The sequence below is a fragment of the Mizuhopecten yessoensis genome, unplaced genomic scaffold (genome assembly GCF_002113885.1).
Source record: "Mizuhopecten yessoensis strain PY_sf001 unplaced genomic scaffold, ASM211388v2 scaffold3015, whole genome shotgun sequence".
In the NCBI taxonomy this organism is placed as follows: Eukaryota; Metazoa; Mollusca; class Bivalvia; order Pectinida; family Pectinidae; genus Mizuhopecten; species Mizuhopecten yessoensis.
The window spans coordinates 174,794-188,632 of NW_018404833.1; the positions used below are offsets into that span (position 1 = coordinate 174,794).

The window sequence follows — 13,839 nt, forward strand, 5'->3', positions numbered from 1 at the left end:
ATACAGATTTTGTATTTGTTTGAATTTCGCCATTTTTGACCCATCATAACAACCAAACCTCTCTGACCGTATGTCCACGGCACGATAATTACTAGGTACACAGTACTGGACAGGAAATGAATTTTTTTTCATTTTTTTTATTGTTTTGTCTGTGGTTTTACATATATGCCGACTCCTATTTTCAAAAGAATTTTCTTTGTATTTATCAAAAGTAAGACATGCATAGTAATTCTCTGCTCAAAATTAATTAAAATCAGAAAGAAATTAAACATGATGTTGTCCAGATCTACATTAACCACCCTTACAATAAAACATGCGTATTGTAAATAATGTTTCAGTGATTTAACATCAAAGATATTACTGTACCTATACACCCATGTAGAGTGTTATTGTATATAAATTTTGTATAACCTACCATGCTTAAATATGGTAACGGTCCATATAAAAAAGTGTAAAAATCCTTTGGTAGGTATGTTTCTACTTTCTTCAAGTTGACAAATTCTCTAAAACCACTTTGATTACAAACCTGAAGGTAGAATCTCCACAATGTAAAAGTCAATGTAAGCTACATATACACGACTTCTGAAGACACAGAATTCACCACTGGTACCTCACATTGTTTAGTTCTGTGTTATTGATTTTGTAGGTTAGCCCACCTGTTGATGAACCAGCTCATCAATAATGTATACAGATACCATACTGTACCTGTTATCTTACTGGGAAAACAAGTATCCAACACAGTGTCAGGGGTAAAGGGGGATAATCAATAATTACTGGGACAACACCGGCTACCAAATATCCCACACAGTGTCAGGGGTATAGGGGAAATCAATAATTACTGGGACTAGTTAGGCTACCCAAATATCCCACACAGTGACAGGGGTAAAGGGGGATAATCAATAATTGCTGGGACAACACCGGCTACCCAAATATCCCACACAGTGACAGGGGTAAAGGGGGATAATCAATAATTGCTGGGACAACACCGGCTACCCAAATATCCCACACAGTGTCAGGGGTGTAGGGGGATAATCAATAATTACTGGGACTAGATAGTCTACCCAAATATCCCACACAGTGTCAGGGGTGTAGGGGAAATCAATAATTACTGGGACTAGTTAGACAACCCAAATATCCCACACAGTGTCAGGGGTGTAGGGGGATAATCAATAATTACTGGGACTAGATAGTCTACCCAAATATACCACACAGTGTCAGGGGTGTAGGGGAAATCAATAATTACTGGGACTAGTTAGTCTACCCAAATATCCCACACAGTGCCAGGGGTGTAGGGGAAATAAATAATTACTGGGACTAGTTAGACAACCCAAATATCACACACCGTGTCAGCGGTGTAGGGGAAGATCAATAATTACTGGGACTTTAGTTAGTCTACACAAATATCCCACACAGTGCCAGGGGTGTAGGGGAAATCAATAATTACTGGGACTAGTTAGACAACCCAAATATCCCACACCGTGTCAGCGGTGTAGGGGAAGATCAATAATTACTGGGACTTAAGTTAGTCTACACAAATATCCCACTCAGTGGTAGGGGTGTAGGAGAAATCAACAATTACTGGGACTTAAGTTAGTCTACACAAATATCCCACACAGTGTCAGGGGTGTAGGGGAAGATCAATAATTACTGGGACAAGTTAGTCTACCCAAATATCCCACACAGTGTCGGGGTGTAGGGGGAAGATCAATAATTACTGGGACTAGTTAGACAACCCAAATATCCCACACAGTGTCAGGGGTGTAGGGGAAATCAACAATTACTGGGACTTAAGTTAGTCTACACAAATATCCCACTCAGTGGTAGGGGGGTAGGAGAAATCAACAATTACTGGGACTTAAGTTAGTCTACACAAATATCCCACTCAGTGGTAGGGGTGTAGGTGAAATCAACAATTACTGGGACTTAAGTTAGTCTACACAAGTATCCCACACAGTGTCAGGGGTGTAGGGGAAAATCAATAATTACTGGGAATAGTTAGACAACCCAAATATCCCACACAGTGCCAGGGGGGTAGGGGAAATCAATAATTACTGGGACTAGTTAGTCTACCCAAATATCCCACACAGTGTCAGGGGTGAAGGGGAAGATCAATAATTACTGGGACTAGTTAGTCTACACAAATAGACCCACACAGTGCCAGGGGTGTAGGGGAAATCAATAATTACTGGGACTAGTTAGTCTACACAAATATCCCACACAGTGTCAGAGGTGGAGGGGAAGATCAATAATTACTGGGACTACTTAGTCTACACAAATAGACCCACACAGTGCCAGGGGTGTAGGGGAAATCAATAATGACTGGGACTAGTTAGTCTACCCAAATATCCCACACAGTGACAGGGGTGTAGGGGAAGATCAATAATTACTGGGACAAGTTAGTCTACACAAATATCCCACACAGTGTCAGAGGTGTAGGGGAAGATCAATAATTACTGGGACTAGTTAGTCTACCCAAATATCCCACACAGTGTCAGAGGTGGAGGGGAAGATCAATAATTACTGGGACTAGTTAGTCTACCCAAATATCCCACACAGTGTCAGGGGTATAGAGGCAGCTAGAGGTTATAAAATATCCAACACATGAGAAGGCCAAGGGGTGTTTGGGAAAATCCCTAATTACTGCCACAACAGAGACTATAAAAGTATCTCAATCAGTAGGAGACATAGGGGTATGGTAGAAATTCAATAATTATATTATTTTACTTTTTAGTACAGACCGTTGTCTGACTAGGGTGTTCTTGTATAAAGTTGACATCAATTACCAATGGGATACACATTAATTTCTGTAGCCAGCTGATTTATTAGAAACAATGAAACTGAATAAGACTCTGTGTGGTAGCGTAACAAATTGATAGACTTACACAAGTCCTGAATAAAATGTCTTCACTAATATCAAAATATAACTCGTCAACAAATTATAATATATTGTCAGTTGTCAACAGTCATTGTTATTCTGTTGTGATAGATAAATGCTCTAGTCACGTGTAAGGATACAGGAATGGATACAGGAATGATCTAAATGTCTTTCCTGTAAAGTCAGTTTTTTGGCTGGCAGGACTTGCTGTAAATGTTTTAGAGTACAATGATCTAGCGTCTTTGCTGTAAATCCCTTTAGTTGATTAACAGATGTTCATGTAGTGTATTGGAAAGTGTTATGTATGAAAACTCCCAAGTAGATTAGGAAAATTTGCGGTATCTAATTCCTTTTGTCCATTGACAGGTGTTGGTGTGGTGGACAGCGTCCAGTGAGGAGGCGTGGCCATGGAGTCCGATGAATACTGACAAGGATAGGGCCAACCTTGTGCTTTACTCCATACATGGGTAATGGTCCAACATGATCATTCTCAATTATTAAATTAAGAGCTCAACAAAATGTTTATAGAATTCCTACAACTTACATGTTTAAGTCTTCAAGTTTTCAAAACTAAATAGGCACATCATACCATAATTATTAAAAATACTTTGAAATTATGTTACGCTTTAAATTAAATTGAATTGTTGCATTTCGTTGTCAATGATAGAAATGACAGGTTTATGATAATAAAAGACTTACTCCCTGATCAGATTTAAAAATGTACAGGGCCTCCTGCCAGACATGTAAGTTTTGATAAATATTGGTTGATAGAACTTGCTTCATAATTTTTGTAAAATGACTGAAGTTTAATTTGATTCAAGTTGAATGTGTATTTTGTATACTTAAATTGTTACACTTTTTGAAATTGATTTGATTGTTTATTTACTTTCTTTTGTTACAGCCCTAACATAGGACTTTTGACCTTTACCAGGTCGGAGTGTGACCCTATACATGCAGGATTCAGGTAATTAACTTTACAATGGTGTCTGATAACCATCACTGATCAGGCAGTGTGTTTAATTCATCATTAGAGGTGTTGGTATTGGTTTTATCAGAAATACTACAATTTCAATTTGCAACACATTCTTAAGATAAAACATATTTTAAAGGAACGAAAAAAAAAATGACTGGAACATATGACATGGGACAAAACATTGTCTTGTCTGTTCAGGTAATCAGCAGTTGAGCAAAGGTACCATGATGTTTTATTGTGAAGTTAAGACAATATCAATGTTGAAGATCAGTTGTAATTGATTTGATAATGTATACTGGAATATTTTCGACGCGTCAAATTTCCCCCCTTTGCCAGAATATTCTGTATTTGCCCAGAGTTAACTTCGCCCTTCACATTTAATTACTATGTATATTATGTTGTTTACTATTATTTGCTATAATGATAATTTTCCCTCATTACGACGGGCGATAAAGGCATATTGAACTGGTTTACAATGTACATGTATACATTTATTATCTGCATCTTCCACCTTTCTTACAGAAGTGTAAATTCTTTATCAATCCATGAATATTTAACAGATTTTTTATAGATTGTACCTCATTTTACTACCATCAACTTGCCCTCTTAGGAAAACATAAACAAATACATGCACCAGGTAAATAATATTTGGATTAGTTGTTGTTTGCAGTTGCATGAAGGAAAAGATTTTTTTTACATTCAAAATAAATTTGAATGTTGAGAGATTTCCTGGAGCTCTCTGACAAGTGCAATAAAATTTCATCAAATAATTGTTGAAAAATGATTGAAAATTGTTTTCTAAGACAAAAGAAACAGCAGTAAAATATCAGGTTTAATTGGAATTAATTGACAGACTTTTCTGTGATCTTTGTTGTAGTGACCTGCAGCCACACAGATTTTTTACAGTGGAACAAGCAATGGGAGCAGGCTCTGAGACATCAGCTCAAAGCTGTACCTACGAGATTATACAGGGCAAGGTAGGGGATGTGTACGGTGTGTAGGGGAGGGGCTGTATACCTGGGAAGGGGAGGAGACATCAGCTAAAAGCTGTACCTACGAGATTATACAGGGCAAGGTAGGTGATGTACACAGCGTGTAGGGGAGGGGCTGTATACCTGGGAGGGGGACGAGACATCAGCTCAAAGCTGTAAAGAAGTTATACAGGACACAGTAGGCATAATTGGTGTGAAGAGATGGAGTTGTGTACTTTGAGGCAGAGGAGTTGTCCCGTACAAAAATGTATGATAATGCAAGGCAAAGTAGGTGATATGTTTGTGTAGGGGTGGGACTGTATGACAGGAGGGGGACAAGATATCGACTTAGAGCTACAGAAATAAATTATACAGGACAAAGTAGGACTAGTTAGTGTACAGGGATGGAGTTATATATATACCTTGGGGCTGGAGAGCTGAACCTGTGCAATAAGGCAGGGAAAAGCCTGCAGGATTAGCAGTGTGTACCTATGAGCTCTGTAAATGTTTCCTACATTCACATCCTATGTTTGGGAATACAATTATAACAATCACTGATATTTGTATTTCAGATTCAGAGGACCAATGTTACAGCTATACAGTTGAAAGGTCAGTGATATCTGGTCACAGTTATTATGTAAAATAGTGTATAGGGTCATTTATCCTACCTAGACTTTGTTGTATAATTGATACAACAATTTAATATCTTGATTACCTCTTACTGTAAAAGTTTAGATGTTCATAGAGACAAAAAATCCATCAGTTATTTGATAAATAAATATCAAACCTACATTCTCATTATGTGACATGTCAGAGTATCATGAGTGCTGTGAGGAACTACACTACTAGAAAAATATTCAAAACTTTACTAGTACAGTAAGATACTATTATACTTGCTTTTTTTGTCCAGAGAAATTTTAGCATTATAAAGAACTTTTTAAAATACATGCAGGAAATGAGAAAATGTTCAGAAAAAATGAAAAAATGACCTTCAATGAAACGAGAGGCATTATATAGAGCTTGTATAATGTATACAATGTAAATGTAGTATGTTATATACAAAAACACTTACTACATTGTTATATATAGATGACTGACCTACAAATATGCTTTAAAATAATGAACCCTTTCTACCCTATGTACCTTTAGTAGACTCTACTATGCATTGATCTGGATGAGTCCATTATGGTCTACAGTGGTGAAAGGGTTAATACTGTATTCAATGCTTCAGTAACCTAGTTTTACTAGAATATACTTTCTTTCTTTCTTAACCTTGAGTTTAACTTTAACCTTTGCATTGTAGGTCATCTGACATGTCAGGGTCGTAACCCCAGTGAGGACAAACTCATTCTCGGCTGTGGTGATGGATCTGTGGTAAGGACATATACATGTAGTACCTTATTTAACAAAATAATCATTTACCTGTAGTCCTATATAATGGCTGATCCATGAAAATTAGTCGGGCTCCAATTGTATTTGTTAGCTTTTCCCAACATTATTGCAAAATAATTATTCTGGTATACTATATACCTGGAAACATTCGCCTAGTAAAATATTCATTCTTTGCCGATAAAATCAATGTTCGTCTAGCTAGTGTTAATTTAGCCCTTCACATGTTATTATTATATATTTTATGTTGTGTACTATAATATTCATTGTCATGATAAATTCACTCTAATTTGAGAAAGCAAAAAAGGCGAATTTAAATTGAGGTGAAAATGTCCAGGTACACAATACTTACATACAAGAAATTATCCACATTTCTGGATTTCCTCTCCTTGTTTGTGATATTTTGTACCAGAATAACATCCTTATGAATAAATATTTTTATCATCTTACTGGAGAAATGTTAACTTGGCATGTAACTAATATTAACTATCCAATACAACAATACAGACTTGTTAAAAACATATACTTAGTTTATCTCCTCACATACAGGTCCTGATTGATGATCACAGAAAGACTTCATCAGCAAGGCGGGCAGATTTGGTGATTATCTCCCCTTATTCTTGTCTAGATAGCATCAAGATTAATTGAAATTGCACATGTATCAAAGTGGAAGAAAAAAACACCTAAAACAACAAGACATCAATACCCAAATGAATTCAATTTCAATTATTAATATTCTCAGTTTAATGTTATTAAGTAAAATTAATTTATTACTTTATTTTTGTGTTTTTCAAACATAATAATATAATGTGTACATTGATTTGCTTAATGTTTTAAGTGTAATGCTTTTAGTCAGTACTTATGATTCCTGTCCCCACAGATCGCTGCTGATGTAGCCTGGCACCCCACAGGGACTGTTTTCTTCCTGATCAGTGTTCGGGGAGACATACAGGTTAGCAACATTCCTCTTTGGATCAGACTTTCCACAGTGTCTGGTATCCCATGACTGGCACAATTCAGACATTTGTATTTTGTCTTAAAACTTTCATCTTGCTGCAAATATAATCTGCAATATTATTGAAGGTATACAATTCACACACTTCTGTATTTCCAATATATATGATAAGAGATTTTCAGCTAAAAATGTACTAAATAATAGAATGCATGGATAAAATGCTTTCTGCTCCCAGTGTGATGATGGTGAAATCCCAAGATTTGGTGACGCCCTTATATTTTCCTAAAACTTTAACAGTTTTTAGCTCACCTGGCCTGAAGAGCCAAGTGAGTTTATCCCTTGGTGAGGCTTCCGTCATCCATCCATCTTTCGGTGTCAACGTTTTACTTCAAACGACTTCTTCTTCTTAATAATCAAAAGGACCAGGGTGATGATACTTAGATAGTAAGCATGCTGGGATAAAGGTCATAGGGATCAAATATATCAAAGACTTTAAAACAACTTCTTCTGAATGACCAAAATGCAAATGGTGGTAATATATATGTGACCAGTATAGCTTGTTCAGATGAAGAGCGGTTATGTTTGTTCATTTGAATGACCGTGACATACTTTTTAGGTTCCATTTGTCAATTGTTTATGAATCTTTAAAAGATATCTTCTCAATAAACGAAAATTCTACAGTGGAGATATTTTGCAAGTTGTTCAACTTAATGTCCTTGTTCGACTTGCAAGGTCACAGAGGTCAAATGTATTTAAATATTTTAACAGGTTCTTTTGAATTCCTTTGAGTCAAAGATACTGGTATTTGGCGTGTAGCTTTATTTTAGTCCACTATAATAATAAATATTAATACCAGGTGAGCAATGCAGGCCCATTGGGCGTCTTGATAATAATATAGTTGTTATGCATCATATCACATATTCTGTTGACCTAACAGGTACTTGACTTGGCCTTGACCTCATTGAGAATACAGCTGGTGTCAGAGGAGCCAAGCCCACAGAGAGTTCTTCCCCTCAGCAAGCTCTTCAGGTTAGTATTGAACTAATTTGAAATTCCAGCATATCTGTGGTCGGTAGATAATATTATACATATATGGATATGGATATGGAAGTTTATTACATTTGCTAAAATTTTGAGGAATTATTTTATATTTAGTATGACTCCATCAATGTATCTGTCCATTTATAGTAATAATACATTGTGATACAATGATTTACATGTATGTACAAATAAATGTATTTCAGGAACTAATTTCCTGAAAACTAATTCATTTATGTTTGTTAAATTTGGTTGTTTTTATTCTTTCCGTTAACAGTAGTATTACTGTTATTATAGAAAGCTGTATCAGTCTTTCTGGGGACTCTTCATGCATTTCTTTGAATAGCAGTTGTTTGATTAGGAAATATGGAAGGAGATGATAATCTAGCCAACAAATTTTTGGGAACACATGAACAGCACTTATTAGGTCTGTATTAAAATCAAAGTTCTTAAATTTAGTTTTTGGAACTGAATTTCACTTGGATTCCGTTCCTAAATCTCGAGTTTGAAAGTAGACTAAACATTCCAGCCATATAAATGAATATGACCCAGAATTTCTATGACGTGTATTTGTTATCAAGAATTGTATATTGTTGTCTCCCTTTGTTAACCTAAGGGTGCCTGTGACTGTGAAAGAGCTGTGCTGGTGTTTGTCTGACCCCCAGTCAGCAGAATGGAACGGTGATTACACGGACGCCATGTTTATACACTGTGATAGGTCAGTACCCCCCTTTAAAATATACATACATGTAAATGTCTTTAGATTATATATACATACTCTGACAGCATACCAGGATAAGGTAGCAAACTGAACTTAACATTTAACTTTGTCATTCCAGATATATTAATGTATCAACAGTGCAGTTTTATTCTTATACTCTAAAATATTTTGACATCTGAATCTTTCAATTTCAAATAAGAAAATGATTGAAAATAGGCAGCTACACATGGTGTATATTTGTTGAATTTCTGTACCCACAGAGGCCCGCCCTGCCTGTTCCTGTTCCACCTGGGAGTGGTCAGTAGGGAGCGGTTCTCCTGTCTGGAGCTGCTGAAGGAGTACATCAAACACAACCAGATACCAGATGTGTGTATCTATAGTATTGCTACCACAGTGGTCTTGCTGTATGTTTACAACCCCCCCGTCATTCAAATAATGGCTAGAATTATTATCGCCGGGTTCACACTTTCACTAGTCCTTTAGTAGGAGACCAGTAGATTTCAGTAAGGACTAGTGAATCATCTATTGTTTAACTGGACCCTTGAACCAGGATTTAACTCATGTCCCTTACAGTTAATTACGTTGTATGTGTCTTAGTGGAGGTCTTTCTTTAAGGAAATTTTGGACTAGTTCCATTGATCTAGGACTAGTAGAAAATCTATTCAACGAGTCATGTGGACTTCCAAGAAAAAACAGTTGGTGTCTAACCCAAATTATTGTCAAACAACACAATGGTTAGTTATAGATCTTGATGTTTTCATGTAAAGGTTTATTTAGGTAGAACCAAACCAAGACCAGTCTAGCTATTCCTACTAAAATTCTATTTTAATACTGTTATTTGTGAAAATGATCTTCAGATTAATACAGAAATTTAGCAATTAATATCCTACACTTTTTCAACACTGCTGGAATGATACAGTAACATTTATTTCAGGGTTTAGGGTTTATGTTTAAATTGGTGCTCAAGTACAAGGGTGTTTGTTTAAAATTGGTGCTCAAGTACAAGGGTTTATGTTTAAAATTGGTGCTGAAGTACAAGGGTTTATGTTTAAAATTGGTGCTCAAGTACAAGGGTGTATGTTTAAAGTTGGTGCTCAAGTACAAGGGTTTATGTTTAAAATTGGTGCTGAAGTACAAGGGTATATGTTTAAAGTTGGTGCTGAAGTACAAGGGTTTATGTTTAAAATTGGTGCTGAAGTACAAGGGTTTGTTTAAAATTGGTGCTGAAGTACAAGGGTGTATGTTTTGATAGTCTGATGTTTCTAAAGAGAAGATTTATATTCTAGGTCACTTAACACAGAAGAAATCAGAATAACCTTTAATATATGTTGATTATTATATATAATTCCAGGCTATTTTACTGCTGGAGAATATGAACTGGGATACCCATGGATCCGTGTGTTACTCCTGTCTGTCAGCCATTGTCAACCACCTGCTGCGTAAACCCCTCAACGTGGAGCGGGAGGGTAATCTTCACTCCCTTAGCCAGCAAATCTTGTTCTTCAGAAAAATGTCCCTCATATCTGAACACTTTTGAATGTGTCTTGAAATAAGATTTAGCTTTTTGTGAAACATAAGTATCTTTTCTGTTGAGTCCAGGTATTGTGTAATATGAGTGGTGTATTCTGTTGACTCCCAGTTTTGTATAGTATAAGTGGTGTATTCTGTTGTCAAGGTTTTATGTAATAAACATGCTTTTTTGACTCCAGGCCAGTTAGAAGTGAGTCTAGGGACGTTCTACAACCCCAAGCGAGCACTGTCCGAGTCCACCATTATGGATTTCAGAGACCCTATCAGCCGACTTGCTCGGAGATTCTTCCATCATCTACTCCGGTAAAATATATTTAATGTACATTATATTAGACTCCATAAAGTTTATGGTATTGTCTTCTTTATATTATATATAAAAAAAATAGATACTTTGCCTATGCTCATTGTTGATTTAAACATAATTTGTTTGGTTTAAAAAAAAAAAACTCCAAGCCTATACAATTGGAGGCTGATTCCTTAATATTGAAACACAATAGGCAAGCTTTGGTTTGTTTTGTTTGTGTTTTACGTCCGAATAACAGCTATGGTCATTTAAGGACGTGCCAGGTTTTAGTGGTGGAGGAAATCTGGATTTCCCGGAGAAAAATCACCGACCTACGGCCAGTACCTGGTGACTGCCCCACATAGGCCTTGAACTCGCAACCCAGTGGCGGTTTGCTAGTGGTAGCAGAATGTCAAACCCCTTAACCACTTGGCCACTGCGGCAAACCGGGTGTCTGAAGGATAGTACATGTATAGTGTAAATGTGGAAAGTTTTGCCGTGGGAAATTTGTCATTTATTTTACATTTACAAAATGAACTACTTAAAGAAATGTGAAACTACGCATTCGAAAACAACATCAACATACTGTGAGATGTGTACTGCAGCAACATCGGGGACACAGATGTTTCCATACAACATACTGTGAGATGTGTACTGCAGCAACATCGGGGACACAGATGTTTCCATACAACATACTGTGAGATGTGTACTGCAGCAACATCAGGGACACAGATGTTTCCATACAACATACTGTGAGATGTGTACTGCAGCAACATCAGGGACACAGATGTTTCCATACAACATACTGTGAGATGTGTACTGCAGCAACATCAGGGACACAGATGTTTCCATACAACATACTGTGAGATGTGTACTGCAGCAACATCAGGGACACAGATGTTTCCATACAACATACTGTGAGATGTGTACTGCAGCAACATCAGGGACACAGATGTTTCCATACAACATACTGTGAGATGTGTACTGCAGCAACATCAGGGACACAGATGTTTCCATACAACATACTGTGAGATGTGTACTGCAGCAACATCAGGGACACAGATGTTTCCATACAACATACTGTGAGATGTGTACTGCAGCAACATCAGGGACACAGATGTTTCCATACAACATACTGTGAGATGTGTACTGCAGCAACATCGGGGACACAGATGTTTCCATACAACATACTGTGAGATGTGTACTGCAGCAACATCAGGGACACAGATGTTTCCATACAACGTACTGTGAGATGTGTACTGCAGCAACATCAGGGACACAGATGTTTCCATCCGCCAAACTGTTCAAATATTCGGAAGTTGAAATTTGTCCATCCAACAATATAGATGCTAAAACATTGGTTCCTTCTATTCAGTTTCTAATAAAACAAACATCAGCAGCTGTTTGATACGCCTTTCCTCTACCTCTGTAGGTACTCGCGGTTTGACAAGGCGTTTCTACTGGCAGTGGACATCGGGGCCAGAGATCTGTTCATGGTGAGTGTTTTCAGGATTAAGATATCTAACTTGAGAAAGCATTTTGTCAGATTAGAGCATGCAATCCATTTGTATATATTGATTTAATAGTGATATATGCATCTGAATATAAATTGTTTAATCTCTAATTTCTGGTAGATCAACTTAAAGAAACCCTACTTATTGTGTCGCCTACGACGGATGTCGGAAAGACAAATAGGAGTTGCTTTTCCGACGGTGGCGACGGCGTCGTCAACAATGTTAAGGTTTTGCGTTTAGCTCTGTTTCTGATAAAGCTACACCAACAAAACCTCGACCATAGATGAAGCATGGGTAGTGGAGCCTACTGCACTACAAACATTTCACTGATTTCTGCATTTTTTTGGTAAAAACCTCAAATTTCTGGACTTAGAAAAAAACTCAACGTTAAGGTTTTGCGTTTAGCTCTTACCTTATCGTTTAGCTCTTACATATTAAGCTGTTTCTGACAAAGTTTAAATGCTAGAGCAACCAAACTTGGGTCATAGGTGTATCATGGGATGTATAGCTGAATGAATTACACTCTTTACTAGCATTTTAACGATTTCTGTATTCTTTGGCTAAAAACCTCAAATTTCTGGACTTAGAAAAAAACTCAACGTTAAGGTTTTAGCGTTTAGCTCTTGCATATAAGGCTCTTTTTGACAAAGTATATGAGCTAGACCAACCAAACCTCAATCATACATGTATCATGGGTAGTAGAGCCTGGTACTCTAAAAACATTTCATGGATTTCTGCACTTTTTCGGATGAAAACCTGAAATTTCTGGACTTTAAAAAAAAATAATGTTATGATTTTGCGTTTAGGTCTGTTTCCTTATGTACTATGTCAAATGCTTATTATATTGACAAAGCGGGACAGGCGACACATATAATTATGCGTAATTCTTGTATAAATATATAATCCCATCACCCAATAAAAAATTAAAGTACCTTCGTGAGCTGGATATTTTAGCTGGCCATGTTGTGCTATCATTGTGCTATAATTGTGCTGGCCATGTTTTGCTATCATTGTGCTGGCCATGTTGTGCTATCATTGTGCTGGCCATGTTGAGCTTTCATTGTGCTGGCCATGTTGTGCTATCATTGTGCTGGCCATGTTGTGCTAACCATACACCTGTACTAAAAGTTGTTAAATAAACCTGCGAACAAACAAATGCAAAATGTTATCCCCACGAAAATATACAATTGTACTGTAAGTAGACTCCCTACATAATTCAAATTTAATTTAATATATCAAGGATAATGTTGTTTATTCTACTATTTCCTTTAGTGTAAACTATTTGAGACTATTGTCTAACAATGTGTTACTATTGTACAGGATATCCATTACATGGCCCAAGACAAGGGGGAGGTGGCTCTAGCTGAGGTCGCCAAACGCAAGGCCGACCAGATTGAAACAGAGGCTTTAGGTAAAGGTCACTTCAGTTCAATCTCTATTGTATTCAATAGACAATGTTCCATACACCTGTACTAATAATTGTTGAATAAACTTGTGAATTAACAAATGATAGTATGTAATTCATTACATTATACAACCAGGTGAACAAGGAATAGTGTATACGTATGAAGTGCAATTAATACAAATTCA

General features: G+C 36.8%; 1 protein-coding gene across 2 annotated transcripts in view; it reads left to right on the forward strand.

Moving 5' to 3' along the window:
- Positions 1 to 13,839, forward strand: part of LOC110446834 (WD repeat-containing and planar cell polarity effector protein fritz homolog) — a 32,900-nt gene that overhangs the window by 8,906 nt on the left and 10,155 nt on the right. For both annotated transcript variants that reach the window (XM_021492152.1, XM_021492153.1), the window contains exons 10-23: positions 3,242 to 3,342; positions 3,777 to 3,839; positions 4,726 to 4,825; positions 5,392 to 5,428; positions 6,123 to 6,193; positions 6,758 to 6,808; positions 7,089 to 7,160; positions 8,101 to 8,192; positions 8,818 to 8,919; positions 9,183 to 9,288; positions 10,274 to 10,388; positions 10,632 to 10,755; positions 12,168 to 12,231; positions 13,570 to 13,660. In XM_021492152.1, the coding sequence (XP_021347827.1) occupies positions 3,242 to 3,342; positions 3,777 to 3,839; positions 4,726 to 4,825; positions 5,392 to 5,428; positions 6,123 to 6,193; positions 6,758 to 6,808; positions 7,089 to 7,160; positions 8,101 to 8,192; positions 8,818 to 8,919; positions 9,183 to 9,288; positions 10,274 to 10,388; positions 10,632 to 10,755; positions 12,168 to 12,231; positions 13,570 to 13,660 (1,189 nt within the window). The remainder of the gene's footprint in view (positions 1 to 3,241; positions 3,343 to 3,776; positions 3,840 to 4,725; positions 4,826 to 5,391; positions 5,429 to 6,122; positions 6,194 to 6,757; positions 6,809 to 7,088; positions 7,161 to 8,100; positions 8,193 to 8,817; positions 8,920 to 9,182; positions 9,289 to 10,273; positions 10,389 to 10,631; positions 10,756 to 12,167; positions 12,232 to 13,569; positions 13,661 to 13,839) is intronic.